General features: G+C 35.1%; 1 protein-coding gene across 2 annotated transcripts in view; it reads left to right on the forward strand.

Annotated features, from left to right (window-relative positions):
- CAPZA2 (capping actin protein of muscle Z-line subunit alpha 2) overlaps positions 1-16,941 on the forward strand; it is a 31,721-nt gene extending 14,780 nt beyond the window's left edge. For both annotated transcript variants that reach the window (XM_053977276.1, XM_053977275.1), the window contains 8 exons: positions 662-713; positions 1,362-1,425; positions 1,987-2,193; positions 3,344-3,423; positions 6,227-6,305; positions 9,779-9,850; positions 12,404-12,466; positions 13,340-16,941. In XM_053977276.1, coding sequence (XP_053833251.1) covers positions 662-713; positions 1,362-1,425; positions 1,987-2,193; positions 3,344-3,423; positions 6,227-6,305; positions 9,779-9,850; positions 12,404-12,466; positions 13,340-13,480 — 758 coding nt within the window. In that variant the 3' untranslated portion in view covers positions 13,481-16,941. The remainder of the gene's footprint in view (positions 1-661; positions 714-1,361; positions 1,426-1,986; positions 2,194-3,343; positions 3,424-6,226; positions 6,306-9,778; positions 9,851-12,403; positions 12,467-13,339) is intronic.
- Positions 16,942-17,599: the final 658 nt, after the last annotated feature.

Raw genomic sequence — 17,599 nt, forward strand, 5'->3', positions numbered from 1 at the left:
GAACAGTGACTTAAATTGTTATTCAAACAGCACCTAGTAAAGTCAAGTACATAAATAAGAAATTTGCTGCACAATAAATATTAAGTAATTTTGAGGTGAGTATTTAAAAATGCGGGTGTTGAAACACAATGCAACAAGTATTGACTTTATTCTATATTCATATATTTCTTGTATCATGGTAGAAAAAATGCTATTGTGGTGTATAATCTTCTGCCTAGTAAGTGTCATTTAGGAATGAGACAAAAATGGTAGGGCTTAAAAACCAGTAAGTTCAATGCATACCATATCGGTGTCATCAGAATTCAGTAACCATAACATAGTGTGAGGGAGTAGGTAATATTTTAAAGGAAACTTGGTAGAATTCTGTGCTGGTCTCATTCAGAGCTTCTCTAAAAACTAGATGGACAGATTCCTAGAGCCTGTAAAATACAGCTTAAATCTCTTTGCCAGTTTGTCTTGGAAGAGATTGATTGCTATACTATTATTTTAATTTCATTCAGTCAAAATTATAAAATATGAAGCAATAAATTTCCTACCTAGTAATCTCTGTGGGTATGGAGTAGGGTTTTTTTGTTGTTTTGTAGTCTGTTGATACTTGTTATGTGACTGAAACAAGTTTCTGAGTTAACTGTACTTATATGTTGTAAATGCCTCCTTTCAGATGTTCGGTTGCTGCTTAATAATGACAATCTTCTCAGGGAAGGAGCAGCCCAGTAAGTACCAGATGTCACATACTCAGTTGCATAAAAGCAAGATGTTTCTTCAGTAGGACTTGCATTATCAGTAAGCGGTTCATTTAAAGATATGTGCTTGGCAAGTAAAACCCTAATTGTGTGTGCTGGGCATCTTGGATCAAGATTAAATTCGTGGCAGAGGAGAGATCTGTATTGTATCCTAATGATTAGAGCAACTTTCTGTTTCATGGTAGATGTTACTTGAACATCTGTAAGATACTGCATCCTTAGACCCTACTTCTGTATCAGAACATTATGCCTACTGTGCTTTCATGCCAAAGTTAGTTTCATCTGTAAGAGTGGAGATATGTGGCTTAGTAGGTTGAATCCCTGTGGAATTTAAACTTTATCTGTTCCTTCAGTTTCTGTGGGTTTTTGTAAAGCTTATGTGTTTGTCTACATCAGGTTACTTCTGAATGTAAATTTTTGTGTAATGACAATTGGAATCTGTAGTACAAGCACTGAGTGAACCAAAGTGATTCCAAGAATTTTAGCCTTCTACATAAAGCATTAATATAATTTTTAATGCATCATTGCCCAGATTATTACCTATTATTTATATCCCTTTACTGCTACTAAGGAAGATTGTGCTTGATGCAGGCTTTTGTTGATTTTTTTCTCTTGTAGTGCATTTGCACAGTACAACTTGGACCAGTTTACTCCTGTAAAAATTGACGGTTACGACGAACAGGTATGAATACAGTGAAATACATTCTTCCTTAAACTGTTAAAGATGTTCTGGTATTGGAACAGTTCTTGGCAAGAAAATTGAAAGAAAAGCATCTGCCCTACCAAAAGGTAGAGGTTGTGCCCCTTCAATAGTACTAGTACTAGTCCCATAAGTGAATCACTCAAGGGTATCTAAAGAACTTGAAATTTTAGTCTGCAGTGTTGGCTGAATTCAGTGTTTTGTAGCTGTAAAAACAATTTGCTCCATCGTTAGTAGTAGACGACATTAATTTCTGTCTTGCATTGTTTGTTGCAATAAGACAGTAAGATTCAAGATTTCTTTTTCTGAGGAAGTGTATCATATTCACTTTCTCCTCTCTTGCTGTATGCATATTTTGTTTAAAATGTAAGACTTTGGGTGTGGTTAAGCTTCCATTAAATACAGGATATAGTTAGATTTGGCATGGCATTTTTTTATTTTTTACTGAATAACAAATGTTATTAACTAATGGTTTAATAAATTTTATATAATATAAATATATATATGAATAAAATAAATTTTAACTTAAATTTTATACTACAGGTTTTGATAACAGAACATGGTGATTTGGGAAATGGAAAATTTCTGGATCCCAAGAACAAGATTTCTTTTAAATTTGATCACTTAAGAAAGGAAGCTACTGATCCTAGACCCCATGAAGTTGAAAATGCCATAGAGTCATGGAGAAATTCAGTTGAAACAGCAATGAAAGCATATGTGAAGGAACATTATCCAAATGGTGTCTGCACAGTAAGTGCTAAATTACATAACCACTGTACCATGATAGAGAGGTAAAATTTTAAAAGGGAGCTATTTGTAAACCAGAAAGACAGACAGCATTGACTGTAAAGAATTTATTCCTGTTGGGGGTTCATGAGAAATGCAGGAAAGCTTTAGAAATTTAATGTTTTAGCTATTGGATTATTAGTGGGTGGTTACTGCAGGTCATACTGCAGATTTACCTCTGTATTTGAGCTTTTTTATTTAAATTTCTTAATGCATTTAGACATTTTGTGCACTGCTGCAGGTTGATCCTGTTGGTCTTGGCTGTCTGGCTGGTTAGAAGGGGAGAAGAATTCCGTAAAATAGAAATGTCTACCTTGACTTGGTTTCCTGACAAAACTGTCTTAGTAAAGCAAACTGATTTTGCTCCATCATATCCCCTTTATATCCAAGTGCTGTATTCTTATCACCAGAATTGGTGGTTCTGATAACTTCTTAAAATAAGAACTCTTACTCTGTTCTAAAATAGTATTTGCTTGCTGTTACAAGCCCTATGACTATTTAAATCTCAGCAGTCTGATCTATTGATAGCTGTTCTGTGCTTTATGTGACAGAAGAATTAACTAGTGGGGGGGAAAAAGTAAATCAGCTGCTGAATTAACAAGTTGAATTGGATTTCCAGGCAGTCAGATGAGTTTCTGTTCCTGTAAAGGAAACCAGATTGAATGTTCGATAATTTTTAGTATCATTTCATTTGGGGGCATAAAGCAGAAAAGAGGACCAAACCCACCCTTTTTGCTATTCTGTACAGGTTTAAATTGTCATATAGTTGGTAGAATCGCTGGTGTTTGAAACCGAGCTGGTAATAAATATATATTGTCTCAGTAGTCACTGTTATAGGCTTAGAATTCCTGTAGTGGTAAAAAAAGTTCACAATATATAAAATTTAGTTAAGATGATTGGCCATCAGGTTTTTAAATCTCAGATATTTTCTGCATTGTAATAAATACTGTTGTTTCATGTACAGAATATTATGTATAACCATAATGGTTATAAAATGAAATTTTAGTTTATGTAACAATAGTAGAACAAAATACCTAAGCAGTTTGAGCAAGGTCTACTCAAACTTTGACTGTTCTGGTTTTTGCTTCTTTCTTTTTCTTTTTTCTTAATTAAGGTGTATGGTAAAACGATTGATGGACAGCAAACCATTATTGCATGCATAGAGAGCCATCAGTTTCAAGCAAAAAATTTTTGGTAAGTTGCTGTATGGATCCACAGACAGTAAAATACAGCAAACTGAGTAAGTGCCGTTACACTGATAATCCTTAGTTCAGAGAAGTAGGTGGATGTGTATCTTGATTGGGACCATTCTTCTCTCTTCACCCCACTCCCAAGTTTTTCTGCCAAAACTGTAGAAATCTCTTCCTCTGTGGTAAGTAAAATGGCAGACTGTGTATCTGCATCTCCTTCACAGAACTTTGGAAAATTCCATATTAAGCATATGATGTACGTGATTAATTTTCCTGTTTATCACACTGACGCCAATACTCATGGCTGTCTTCCCTGAAACAGTTGCTTTGGCTAGTTTGCTTCCTTTGTGACTGACAGAATAAGAACAGCTCCTTCTAGTTTGAATTTCTCAGAGAAAGAATGTGACTAAAAATCACATTGCAGTGGGACTTAAGTGATCAGTTTTGGGGTTAGGCAGATAAAGGTGATTTTGGATTAAATAAAATCTTACAAACTGCAGCTTTCTTTTATTTTTTCCTGGACTTGGTTGAATGATGTTTTCCACAGTCTGAAGTGAACTTTGGATAGCTCCATACAGGAAACTGGCCAGAGTTGACATAAAACATCACAATATCAGAAATAGGTTAAGGATGTTTTATCCTAAAGATAGCTTATATATGCAGTTGTCAGAAGAAAGGTATTTCATTATTTGGCTTGCTATTTTGCATCTGCTTGCAATTTATATTAGTAATCCCACAGTAATGAATGGAAGTACAGAAACCTCTGGGTTTTGATTCTGAAGGTGGATATTACATTTCTGTTGTAATTTCAGCATGGGTATGTATCAGTTATTTGCCCAGTACACTGATTTTTATTGAATTTGCATAGCTAATAAATACCTTTTCTTACTGAGTTAAACTTGACTAGTTAAGTCTGCATGTTTTACATCAATATTAGAAGTAACTTGAAATAATACTGGTTTTCTTTCTAGTTTGGAAGTATGAATGAATTTTTATATTCCAAATAATTAATTTTGTAGTCTTTCAAGAAGAGGAACAGATATGCAGCAACCTTTTATAGATGGAGAAAATCTTTCTTGAAAGTTTTCTTTAATAAAAGTCATGATTGGGCATCTATGGGTAAATATTTAATATGTTTTTAAGAGTTTTTCAGGGGTAATCAGACTCTAATGCTTGCTCTTAGCAAGTTGTAATAAATGCATATTGCTTTGGGAGATTTAGAGATGGAGGAATGAATTCCAAGTTAAGCAGATTCCTCAGTTATCCAGCTATATGGCTGGATATCCAGCCCAAGCCACAGCCAATACTTATTCCCAAGGTGTTCCAGCTTTTTAGGCATTTGCAAGTGTGTCATCCTGCTATGGGAGTAAGTTTGTTGGGTGATAGAAAACCAGTATATAACAAAGAAAAATACTTTGTGGTTATTTGAAGTACTATCAATGTAGTAGGATAGATGTCTTATTAAAGAAAGAAGAGGAAAGTTAATCTCGTACAAAACATTCTAAGTCAGCCAAGCTAAATAAAGAAATGGTGGTGTTTTTACCTTAGAGCATTTCCTACAGAAAAATCCTTCTAAACTTGAATTTTTTCTTTTTTTAATAGCAACGTAAGGACAAAAACGATAGCCCAGAGTGGAAACAACTGTGGCCATGTTAACTTCAAGGGACCACAGAGTGGCTGAGAAGCAAACAAATTTGTTAGCTAGCCTTTGAATCCCTGGCATTCAAAAACTAGAATTGTATCCGAGGTATAATCCAGCACGTAAGCTTTCTCATAATCAGTGGGTCAGTCTATAAGGCTGCTAAGTGTCACTAAGTTGGGCAACCCTTTCAGTTTTCTTAGCAATGCCAACAAGCTTCTGAATTGTCTTAGTCTATATATTTTCAGTGATAATTTGGCTATTGTCTGAAATAATAACCAATGGTTTTATAGTTGAGTTACCATTGTTACTATCTGTGTCATTATATAGATTCGTTAGTAGCTCTTAATTTTAATATTTTATGTCTTTCTTTCCCCTTGCTGAATGCACTGGAATCTACACCTAACATTAGCAGCATTGGAACACCTAGTATCAACTTTCTTTCCTTCTTTAAATGCAAACACAAGACAAATCATGGACTGCTGCAGTGCTTTCTTAATTCAGCTCTATAGTACTAACCTTCTAATCCACTAATCTCATAGCTAGATAAGAAGATGTCTAATTTACAGGAAAGAAATCAGGTGAAACTACTCCCCATACTGTTTTCCAGGTGTTTGAAACTCCCTTTAGGCATTTTGGCAAGGATTCTGAATTTGTGGAAGGAAACTGGAAGGAAATAGTTGTCCTGGAAGGGAAGTGCTAGAAGAGCTAAAGACCTAGTTACAGTTAAATACTGCAGAAAGTCTTGTTACTTTAATGTTCCTTTGATTCAAGTTTTTGATAGCTTTAGCTGAAGTGTGACTTTGGCTGGTCTAGCAAAACATCCAGGTCTTAGAAACAAAATACTGACTGTGTGTGCCTAACTAATACAAGAGAGAAAAAACATTGGAGGCTTTAGGTATTTTCAGAAGTTAAGTCTTCCTGTTAAAAGGTCCTTAATAATAAATCTCCTTGGTCCACATTGAAAACTGAGGTTAAATATTTTGGGAAACAGTTCTGTTCTGTTCATGATTGATTATGATACTGAATCTTTAGGGGAAGATTTCCTGCATGTGTAGTTGCACTGCAAATTTCATTCTCTGGTTTCCTTTGACTATCAGTTGTATGTTGGGATTTTTTTCATAACCAATGGGGTGACATCCAGTTTCTGTTTTACTGTTTTTTTAAGGAATGGCCGTTGGAGGTCAGAATGGAAGTTTACAATCACCCCTTCAACCACTCAAGTGGCTGGCATCTTGAAAATTCAGGTATGCTTATCTCAAACTGTGTCCTGAGCCATAAAGTCTCCAGTCATTATCAAGGGAGACTCAGGCCAGTGTATCAAGTATGTTAAGGGAAAATGGGGACACAATAAGCAAGGCAGCAATGTTCATTCACTTAAGTGTTAGTGACTTAATTTGCATATTTATGTAATCCTTAAAAACATGAAATATGTGTTTAATGTAATGATTCAGAGGACTTAGGAAGGTGTATTCACCTCAGCTAGGCATGTATTTCTTTGGTTTCCTGTTGAATTCACAGTGAGACAAGCCCTTCCTGAGGGTAGGCCTGTTCTGAAGTAGAATATTTTTTCGTCTTAACTGATAGTTGGGTTTTTTTTAAATGTTATTATATTGTTCAGAAAGGTGGAAACCTTTTGTTTCACCAATTCCACTATTAGAAATTTTTTGAATCTGTGTATTTTTCATTCAGAATTTGGCTTTTCTGTTGGCTTTAGAGCATTCAGAAAGGAGGAATTCCAAGCAGGCAGAAGTTCTGAGACCAAAGGAAGTCTGACTGTCATGTGGTAGGCAGGAAGACTCTACTTCCTGGATTGGTTCCCTGGAATGTGTACACGTCCATTGCAGCAGTTTATTGAAACAGTCCTGGAATCAGGGACTAGAAACAGTGCAGTCTGACTTTCTGTGTAGTACCTTGTTTTGTTTTTTTTTTAACATGACAGAGTCAAGTTTCTTTTTCTTGCTGCTTTTGTGCCCCCATGAGTTTTGCTTGTCTTTACTGCTCAGTGATGACTGCAGAAGGAAGATGCAAAGGAATGTTTTTCTAGCCTGAGGCTAGGATGTTATTTTAGGATGTGATAGCTGTGTTTAGATTCACCCAAGCAAGGGGACCCTGAATCTGTTTTCCCATGCTGGTGCCAACATTTGGAATGATAGTCAAAATGTGAACACCCATTATTATGTTGTCAGATCACTACAGTCATGGTAAGCAGCACTTTAAATAACTTCTAGGGTTTTTAAGACTTTATCACTTAAATCCAACTTGCAGCATGCACTTTTGGTTAATGTCTTAAGAGGTTTTCCAGAACAAGGAAGCAGGTGTCCACCTAACTCTTGGAAAGGTTAGGGGAGCAGCCAAAATAATAGTCTGAACGAGGAATTCATTCAGGTTCAGCATTTCCATTTGGGCATCAGATGATTTTGTCTTTTCGTACTATTTCACATAATTAATCAAGTCGTTATTTATATTCATTAAAGTCTGTGTTCTGGAGAGTAATGAAAAGTTCTACTTTTTTGCTTGTGTAGTAACTACTTGTTTCACCAAGGAATTTTGAACTCAGTTTTAAATTTTTAGAAATTGTGTACAATTTCTTCAGTGTATGTGGGAATGCTCTGTCTTCACCTCACAAAACAAACAAAAAAAGCACTTTAATTTTTTCTATTTAAGGAGCAAAATATTTTTCTAGAAAGTGAAGCCTCTACAGCATTAGTATAATTTTAGAGTACTGAAATTTCAGTGTTGTTTGCAACATCTTTGACAGCAATACACTATTGCACTATTTCTGATAAGACCTTTCATTAATAAAAGTTGGGAGAAATTGCAGCATCACCTGCTATCTTCAGATATCTTCAGTTTTTTAAGATCACTTCCACAGTTTCTTCCTTTTTTTTTGTAAATTTGGTTAATTCTGATGTAGGAGATTCTCAATTGTCGCAATCTCTTCTGTTTAATTTTCTTTAATTACATGTAAGGGGGAAAGCAAAGGCAGAGCCTTTTACTCAAACTAAGTCCCTGTGGCATTTAACATGCTCCAACTGTGCATGGAAAACAATGATAAGTGTACTGGTTACTACTTTTATCTTTTAGATAATTTGTTATTCTCATCCCTCCTTAGTTAACCTTTCCAAGAGGTTCTGTTCATAAACATCCTCCTTCTTGTAGTCTTCTGAACCCAGACCTAGCATTCTAGAAGGATGTCAGCAGTGAGGTATAGTACAGAACAGTTACTTCTTGTATTTTGTTTAAGACACATCTCAGAATTGGATTTGAGTCTCCATCTCTGCTGAACTTTTAGGTCTGAGTGTTAGCCGAGAATATGACTCGGTTACACAGATAAGATGTTTGTACTGGTGTTGGCCTCAGACCACAGGGGAGGTTTGGGCTCTCTGCAGTGAATCATGATGGACAAGGGGGAGCACTTAAATTTCTTTGGGTTCTGCTGCTTCATTGGGAGTTCTTAGAATTGTGCACTGAGTAAGCACTTCTTATCTTTTAGGAAATTAATTGAAAAAGACTGGCAGAGGTTTTACCCAGCAATGTTTGATTTGAAAAGAAACTTCTTTTGTGGTTAGGTTAATTCCTTATGTTCCAAAACAAGTATTTGACAATAAGCAAAATAATCATTTAAGATGGATCATAGGAAATAATGTTTGATTCATATAGGAGACCTTTCCTTATGTGTGTCTTACTGTGTGTCATGGTTTTTCTGTTATTTATAAAGTTCAGGGTCTTTTGCATACATGATCATAATGCATAGGAAATTATGCTATTTTGTATTAATCTCAAAACTGTGTTATGTTGTCTAATAAGGTGAGACCCAAATGTCTTCATTTTTCTCATAACATCAGCTATGTTGACTATCATGACTTTATCAAACTTGTAAAAAATCTTCAAAGCTGCTTGTTTAAATGTCAATGACCTGCATAGCTTGTGTATCAATTATTGTTAATGATCACATGTTGTTCTATATAGGCTTCCTGATTTTTAAGTTTTCCAACAGTTTTATTAGGAACTAAGTCTTCATATCTGCCCCAACTGTATTAAAAAGTACTAAAGTTAGCTTGGGTAGAGATTTAGTGTTCTGCAAAATAATCAAGGAAGCTGTCCTGTAGATACAGCATTTCAAGCATAAATAATTTCATTCTGCTTTGCTATCTAACATTGGGAACTGCTTTGTCTAGATAAATACCAGCATTTGTTATGAGACATATCTAATAGAGGAAAATATCAAACCCAGACAGAGCTAGAAAGGGAAGCTTAACAGTGCACTGTCCCTAGAAAACAGGGACAATTTGGGGAAGCAGAAAATCTTCCCAGTATCCTGATACCTTCCCAAAACTATTAGAATTTTAACTATATCTTCACCATTGAGAATGGTCTAGTCTGTTCATTTCAAGAGTTTCTAGTAAGGTCACATAAATAAGGTGTTGTTATCTTCATGATGTTGACCAAAACCTAAACTTCTTTGCTTGAAATACTGCTTAAGGCACGTCAACTCAAATTATGTTTCCAGACTAGCCCCTTCAGTATTTCCCCTCAAAACCAGTAAATTCTACATTGTTTTGGTTTTCTATTTGCTTTTGTTCTGTAACATTCTGTATGTGGTTTTGACTGATTTGTATGGGTTTCCTACTATGATAAATAACACAACACTTTGATTTTCCTGCATGTTGTTGATTTGTAAAACTTGATATGAGGTTCTCTGTTTAATTTTCTGTAGGTTCACTATTATGAAGATGGTAATGTTCAGCTGGTGAGCCATAAAGACATACAAGATTCTCTAACAGTGTCTGTAAGTGACCTTTAAGGGCCTTAGTGGGTATATTGAAGTGACTTTTTAATTTAAAAATAAAAGCAAGAAAATCTCAGAAGTTTTGAAAAGTTTGTTCTTCTACATGTATGGGAATTAATGTTCAAATTTACAGATATTTTATATGTAACATTTACTACTTCTACCTAACATGTAGCTAGCGTTTAAAAAAAAAGTTTAAAAAAACAATGTATGCTTGCATGTGGCTTATATAAGCTACATTAACTTTGACTTTAAAGCTTTCATTAGCTTGTTGTCAGTCTTTCTGCACTTCTGTTGTATATAAACGTCAATCTGCAGAAGGACCTATAGAATTAATTTTGCAATGACCTGTAGAATTAATTTTTGAATATGAAGGAGATTTGAGTTAAAACAACTGACTTTAGTAGTACAATCTAGGAGATGGCCTCCTTTGCTCACTGGAAGATCAGTATGCTAAAATAGTAAACAAATGGTACCAGTTGAGAAGCAGTAGTGGGTATTCTCTCTTCATTTTCTCTGTCTGTAACTGGTGCTGTCAGTGTCTTGCTGTGTACAAAAAGCCCTTTCAGAGATGGTTCAACTTGAGAATCATAACACACTTCTTATTTAAAGCATAATTTTTTTCAACTTCTTGCCAAATGGATTATTATAGTAATGGGGAGTAAACAATAAAAATAAAAATTGTTTGGAAATAGTACCAGATGTGTCTTTTAAGGATTGATAATGTTCATAAACAGTTACTACTTCTGAAATGTCTATAATGGCGTTTGTAAATGGCAAGATTTTCTGTTGGAGTGCTTTTTAATAAAATTTAAGACAGTGAGGTTAAGCTGGCAAAGAGAAATTGTAAAAGTGAACAGTAGAAGTATTTTAATGATAATGACTAGCAGTGGCCAATTTGGCTCAATAGCTCAATTCATCAATAAAGAGCATTGTTTGTTAATATAAAGCAAGGCTTGTTGGCTTTTTAGTTGCAATAGCACCAGAAAAAATGGGGGAATGTGGTGCCAACTGATAACACTTCTGTAGCTGTAGATATAAAATTACTTCTGACTCCCTGGAGCAAAGGGATCTATTTAGTGTTTCATTCAAATAAGAGTTGCTTCAGGGAAGGTTATGTGGATGCAGTTCTCCTGTCAATAGGTTTTGCCTCACTGTTGGGAAGAAACTTAATCCTGTTTTGCAATTTGGTGAAGCAGCAGCAGACCGATGAGTAGGAGAACATCTTTAACATAACTTAGCTAAAACAAAAGCAAGTATGCTGGTGGTTACCAATTTTTAACCTTGGCTGTGAGCTTCATAGAGGGCAGAGGCTGTACAAGATCATATTTCACACAGAAGAAATGGTAGGTAGATTAAAAGGACCCTCAATGACTTCTCTTTTTTGTTGTTTGTAAGAGAACCCATTTAAAAACAACAGAAATAAATGACTGAAAAGTTGTCTTGTTGCTAGAGCTGTGAATAATTCTGCTGAAGGTTATTTTCTTATCCCTTGTTTTCCTATGAGACAAATAAGACGCCATAGCTCTGAATTTTTCCTTTCATTAACAGAGTCTTTGAGGGCATTTTCTCAGTTCACTGAAAAGTCAAAACCTTTTCATTTGTTCATCTGCTTTCTCTCTGCCTCTTCCTGCAGTTTCCAAGAGCACTTTCACAGCTGTTAGGTGCAGTTTCACTGAAACTTGGAACCAGTTATGTTTGATGTTGTCAGAGTTTTCTCCAAGTCTTTGCTTTTGCAGGAATGAGGGATTACATGGGACAGCAACGCTCCTAACTTTCAACAGCTTCTGCAAAAGCACTCTTAGGAATGCCTCCAATGCTAATTGGAAGTTTGGAAATTCATGAACCCTCACTTCCTGGTGGAGGCTTCAGCACTTCAGCAAATACACCTCCAGATTGACTGATGGGGCATATTTTATTTTTAATAAAAAAACACACTTGCATCCTTAAACAGTTTCTTTTCTGACCTCATCCTTATCAGTCTTGATGAAATTTGCACCCTCATTTTTGCAAGATGTATTTGGGGATGATTTTGGAATACCAGATACATAAAGTCTGGTGTTTTCCTCAGCTTAGTCTCCAGATTCAGAATGTTTAGTGGTAAACAAATCTGTTTTGGTTTCTTGGTTTCTTCTTCTATATTCTACTATAACTTGTGGGTTAGATGCTCTTGAAGTTTTCTTGAATTTGTACTGGAAATGTAGCATTGATAATGTTGTTATCCATACTTCGCATGTTTTTAGAGACTTGGGTGGGCACTGTAATTTTTCCAAATGCTGTTCTGTATGTCTTTTTTCACACCATAGAATTCTTAATCAAAATATGTTAACGACCATCTTGGCATTCTTTATACTTGTTGCACTTTGATTTTATTTTTATAACATCATCATCATCATCATATGGGATATGCCTTTTGGATGAACACTCAGTTTTGGTTTAGCCACTGAATGGTCAAGTGTTCTCATCGAGTCTACCTGACATGACTCATAACTATAGGAAAAGCACAATCCAACTGGTCCTACATCAGACCTAATTCAAATGTTTTTTTCCTAGAATGAAGCCCAGACAGCGAAGGAATTTATAAAAATTGTGGAGGCTGCAGAAAATGAATATCAGGTATGTTGAAACAAATACTGTATTCTTACTCATATTTATAGCATTACCATATACTTAACCAAAGCTAGTATTCTATAACGAGCAAGGTAATGCAGTTCCGTATAAATAGATTACATGTTGCTAATTCTGTCTTGCATTTTCACACCTTCTGGTGATTGTGCTCACCTGCCTAACGTTACAACAGAATTAATCTTTTGAGGGCAGAAAAGTTCTTGCATGATTAAGTGTCAGCAATTCTAATGTTATAAAGCATTAGTGCATTCCCTAAGTGGAATTTTTGTACAGATACTGTTCAGAGGCTACTCTGATATTAGCTTTGCTAAATATGACTATAGGCATTACCTCTTTCAATTAGTAATTTCAAAGTTAGAAAAGTGTGACTGTTGTAGATACCCTCTGCAGATGTGGGATACATGTTCATCGGGCCTTGAACATAAGGTAAATTTCAGACACTGTGTTGTCAGTTTGAAAGAAATACTCTTTAATAAAAAGTTTTGAAGTATCTATAGTATGCATTATATTCAAGTTCAAGTAATGTTGTTGACTGACTTTAGCATCCCCACAGGAAAAACAGTGGAAGACTTTTCTGTCTGGAATTAATGTCTGATCAGCATTTTGTTCATGCTGCTGATTAACCACACTGTGGTTTGCTGAAACACCTTGGCTATGGCCAGGTTTATTATATGTCTCACTAATTTTTTTCACGTAGTCTCAATCTATATCTAGCAGCTTTTCTTCATTAAATACTATTTCAATTCAGCATGTTTTTATTAAGCCCATTTAGGAAGTAGCAGGCCACTGAGTCATAGAATGTTTGTGGCATCCTAGTTGTGTTTTTCATGTCTCTGTTTTGTGTGACTTTGTGTTTGACAGACTGCTATCAGTGAGAACTATCAGACTATGTCGGACACTACTTTCAAGGCCTTACGTCGACAGTTGCCAGTTACCCGCACCAAGATTGACTGGAACAAGATCCTTAGCTATAAAATTGGAAAAGAGATGCAGAGTGCTTAAAGTGAACATTGCATGACTGGATCATTTTAGTGTCCTTGTATGCAAATAAAAATTATTACAAAAAAATATTTGGAACTGTCAAATCACCCAGTCAGCATGGGCTTTTGCCATTGAAAATCACTGTAAGTAGTTTGGTTAGAGCACAAAGCTTAACTAATTGACTTCTTTTCTTTTTCCTTCCTTTCAGAGGGTTGCAACTTCACTATAGCTGAATATCTTCGTTTAGAGTTTCCGTTGTACCTTTATTTTTTTATAATGAAGAGACCATGCCTTTAGTTTTCAATTACTCATTAAGAACAGTTGGAAAAAATATTTTTGCATATGATAACCCTTCCTCTTGCTTTCATGTGAAATGGACAACTTGCAAAATTTGCTGGATTCCTTGTGGAGATCAGTAACATGCATTTCTAGGTCAAAGTCAAAGTGGAGTTTGCCATAGATGCTGTTTTTGAAATCATCAGTCCTTTCATTGTATGTAAAATTGGGAAAAGCATTTTCTGTGTCATTTAAACTTAGAAGACATACTTGCTAGCCCCATGGTAGCTATTTTTTTTTTTTTTTAAAGAAAAGGCCAAGGTCTAAAGCTGTTTAAAGGTTTTGAAACTAAATAAAAGTACTTACTCCAGAAATGCATTTAATGCTTTGTTCTGACAATTATGAGCTCAAACTCCATCTGCCTTCCAGGTTTTTTTATCGTAAAGCTACAAATGTATTATAACAAGGCATATTGTAATATATATAATCTTGTACTCATTACTATGTCTGTTTATTTTTTCTTGGATTGAAATGTACTAAAAATCAATGTGACATTAAAACGCAAATTTTCTATTTATTTGAGTATCAGATTGCTTCCTGATATAGCCTATTTTTGGTGTTTCTAAATGTTTTCAAAATTCTGCTTGGAACAACCACAAACTTGTATATTTAGGGATTGTAACATCATTATTGTTTTCATCTGCATTAAAAAAAATTCTGCATACGGAAGTCTACTTTAAACTGGTGTATTTTAGCTTCATATTGGCTACAGAAGATAGAAGAGATTCCAAGACCAAAAATGAATACATTTGTTTGGAGAATTCTTTCTCTCTATCTCATATTGAAAATGGATGTCAGGTATCTAAAAACACAGACTTTGTTACAAATGCTGTATAACACTTCCATGAAATGCATAGATTTCATTTTTAATTGGATAAAAACTTGTTTTACAATATGCTACCTACTTAAATGCTCATAAATTAAAATTAAACAGCTTTTTTTATTTTTTAGAAGGCAGGTGTTTATACACACTCCTAAACCAGTAAAGCTTACACAAATGTTTTATGTCTTTGTTTACAGCATGATCTAATGACCTAAAACTTTCAAGTTACAGCATAGCAGGAGAGTCTAGACTTGTACTGAGTATAAAAGTGTACATATGAAGTAATTTGTTGTTTGAATTTTAATAGCAATATCCCAGTATTCTGTTCTTCAGTGCTCTCTTACACAGAGGTATAGAAGTTCCTGAAACTGCTGCTACTTTACAGTACTAAACTGTATAGTAGAAGAATTTGTTCTACCCCAGTCTTCCTGGATAGTTGCCCTCTTGATTGTCTTTATAGTTCAGCTCCTGAACCATGTTATTCTTTTCAAATTAGCTCATAAAACCTGCATGTGAGATAATAACAAATGCTGAGTCACTGTCGAGTCAGTCTGTCAGTCTTAATCAAGATCTAAATACAAACACTATTGAAGAATTTCTTCCAACATATTTAAGAACAAGGTAAAAAAAGGCAGTGAATGGACAGTTAGGGGAATTGTTAATGGGCAACATTGTGCAAATAACTTTTCTAGCTGTTTAGAATGTTGCAAATTACCAGAATCAGCACTGACTAAAAGTCAGAATGCTATTTTTCTTACCTGAAATAAAGAGCTAGTTTTAAATATATTGCAAATAAAGAGGTATTTTACTGTGAAGTACTCTATTACTGTATTTCCCTCTCTGTTTGTTCAGTCCTGTGATAGTCTTAATTTTTTATCTTGAAAGAATTGCTTCCTTCAGGTTCAATTCTACCAGTTATAACATCTTTACCACTTATAACATAAGTAAATCTGTGTTACTTATGTTTTTTCTTGTGTTAATTTTTAGCCTGTGAGACAACTTTACACCTTGAATATCAAATTTATGAAGTTATAGCTTCAATAAAGCCATTTGTAAGTAAATCAACTATTCTGTTACATTTTCAAAATGGTGTGCTATATCATATTCAGGGGTAATGACTCCTCAGATGAAGCTGACCTGACTATCAGCTGAAGCACATGGCACAATTGGAGTTCTTGATTTCTAGCAAAGGATGTCAGTTTTTGGATGTCACTTGCACTTTTTTTTTTTTTTTTTGGTTTCTATCCCTACCACTTCTAAATTGGAGAATTTTAGAGCTTGCTTGGTAGGTTTTAGGGTATATTCTGTAGGTAAAGCACTTTTCTCTGAGAATTTTTGCTGTGGCAATTGTCTTAATGTGAACTACTATTTGTTTATATTCTATTTTTAAATATAAAGACAAGCTTTGTATTGTTGAATCTTGATGTAATAGACATTATGGCTTGTAAAATGGACTTGTAAAATGCTTGTGTTTTTGAAGTGTATTACATCTTATGTATCTTAGTACCCCTTTATATTAAGGACTTTTTAACTTCTGCAAGTAAGCAGCTGTTTTTTGCAAACATCTGCAACAGGAGTGGCAGTTCTGCTTTCAGGTTCTCCTGAGCAGCCTGGTTTTGTATGTCTGTCTTAAAATTCACACTGTGGGTAGAATGAAACTTTAAAATCATTGTAATTTTGATTACATCACTACTGCTGCTTACTGCTCTACATGCTGATAACAATTCTGCCATTTGGTTCCACTGGGAACATTGCAACACAGTTCATTAGGAAATGGTGATTCAGCCAGGGCTAAAAGCATTGTGTGAGGCTGAACATTCTGACAGATATGTTCTCTTTAGGAGACGTCTCCAGACATTTCTGTGGCAGCAATGTAGTTTGCGCAGTTTGGAAATCCCTCTCTCATCCCCTCATCTCACAGACTGGTTTGGCTGTCAAAGCCATTTTGGTGCTCTTGAGTTCACTTCCTTTTTGAGAACTCAGAACTGGGACCTGGGCTCTGGGTGTGCACCAGGTGCCTTCCAGCTCTGAATGGTGACCTGAATCCATAGCAGTTGAAACCATCACCTACCTACCCACAACTACCTGTGCTGAGGATGTCTGGAGCTTCAGACAAAAGTGGGTCTCACATTTCCAGACTGTAAATACTGTAGGTATAGAAGTTTCATCAACTGTTCAGTTCTGTGGATTCACTCCTATAATATTGAATTACTTGCTGACACAGACATAGCTTCTGCTGCATTTGTTGACTGGAAAGACTGAAACTGTTCTTCATCTGATGCAATTGTAAACTAGGTTTAGATTAAACTTAGTTTGTTCATAACCTTGAAGTGTCAATTTTTGTGTGACAGTGTCAACTCTGAACTCTTTTTTTTTTTTTTTTTTAAGGGGAAGATTTGCATCAAATTTTAACCAAAAAGGTCAATTTTTTTTTCTTCTACAGCTAAAAGAAAGGAACTGTGAATATGCACTTTATTCCTTCTGTGAAAATGAATGTTTAATACTTGGTAGGTTCCATTATTAGCAATATTTTCCTCTTGCTTACCTGTAACAGGTATTGCCCAGCATGATGTTAGTCATGTGCTCATCAGAAAAAAGGGTCGGAGTGATAATCGTTGTCTTAAAGGATACATTTAGACTTTGCTGTGCATCTTTTCTTTGCAAATCAGTAAAGTTGTGCAGGGGAAAATCTGTCAGGTTTGTTCCTCTTCAGTCAAGAGGAGTATGTAGGGACTTTTTTGTCTGACTAGCTGCAGTTTGAAATAACATCAGATCAGAAACAACTTGTAGCTTATGGGTTGTAAATATATCTACTAAAGTAGGTATATTGTAGTTGGTTGGATGGTTTGGGAGGATACCACCATATGTCCATAATGATTTGTAATAATTTCAGTTTTGCCTTTAAATGTGCTTAATAATTTTCAATTTCAAGTGTACACAGAGTACAGCTGTTCTAGGCATTAGTGAAAGAAATGAGACTT

This window comes from Vidua macroura, chromosome 5 (assembly GCF_024509145.1).
Source record: "Vidua macroura isolate BioBank_ID:100142 chromosome 5, ASM2450914v1, whole genome shotgun sequence".
In the NCBI taxonomy this organism is placed as follows: domain Eukaryota; kingdom Metazoa; phylum Chordata; class Aves; order Passeriformes; family Viduidae; genus Vidua; species Vidua macroura.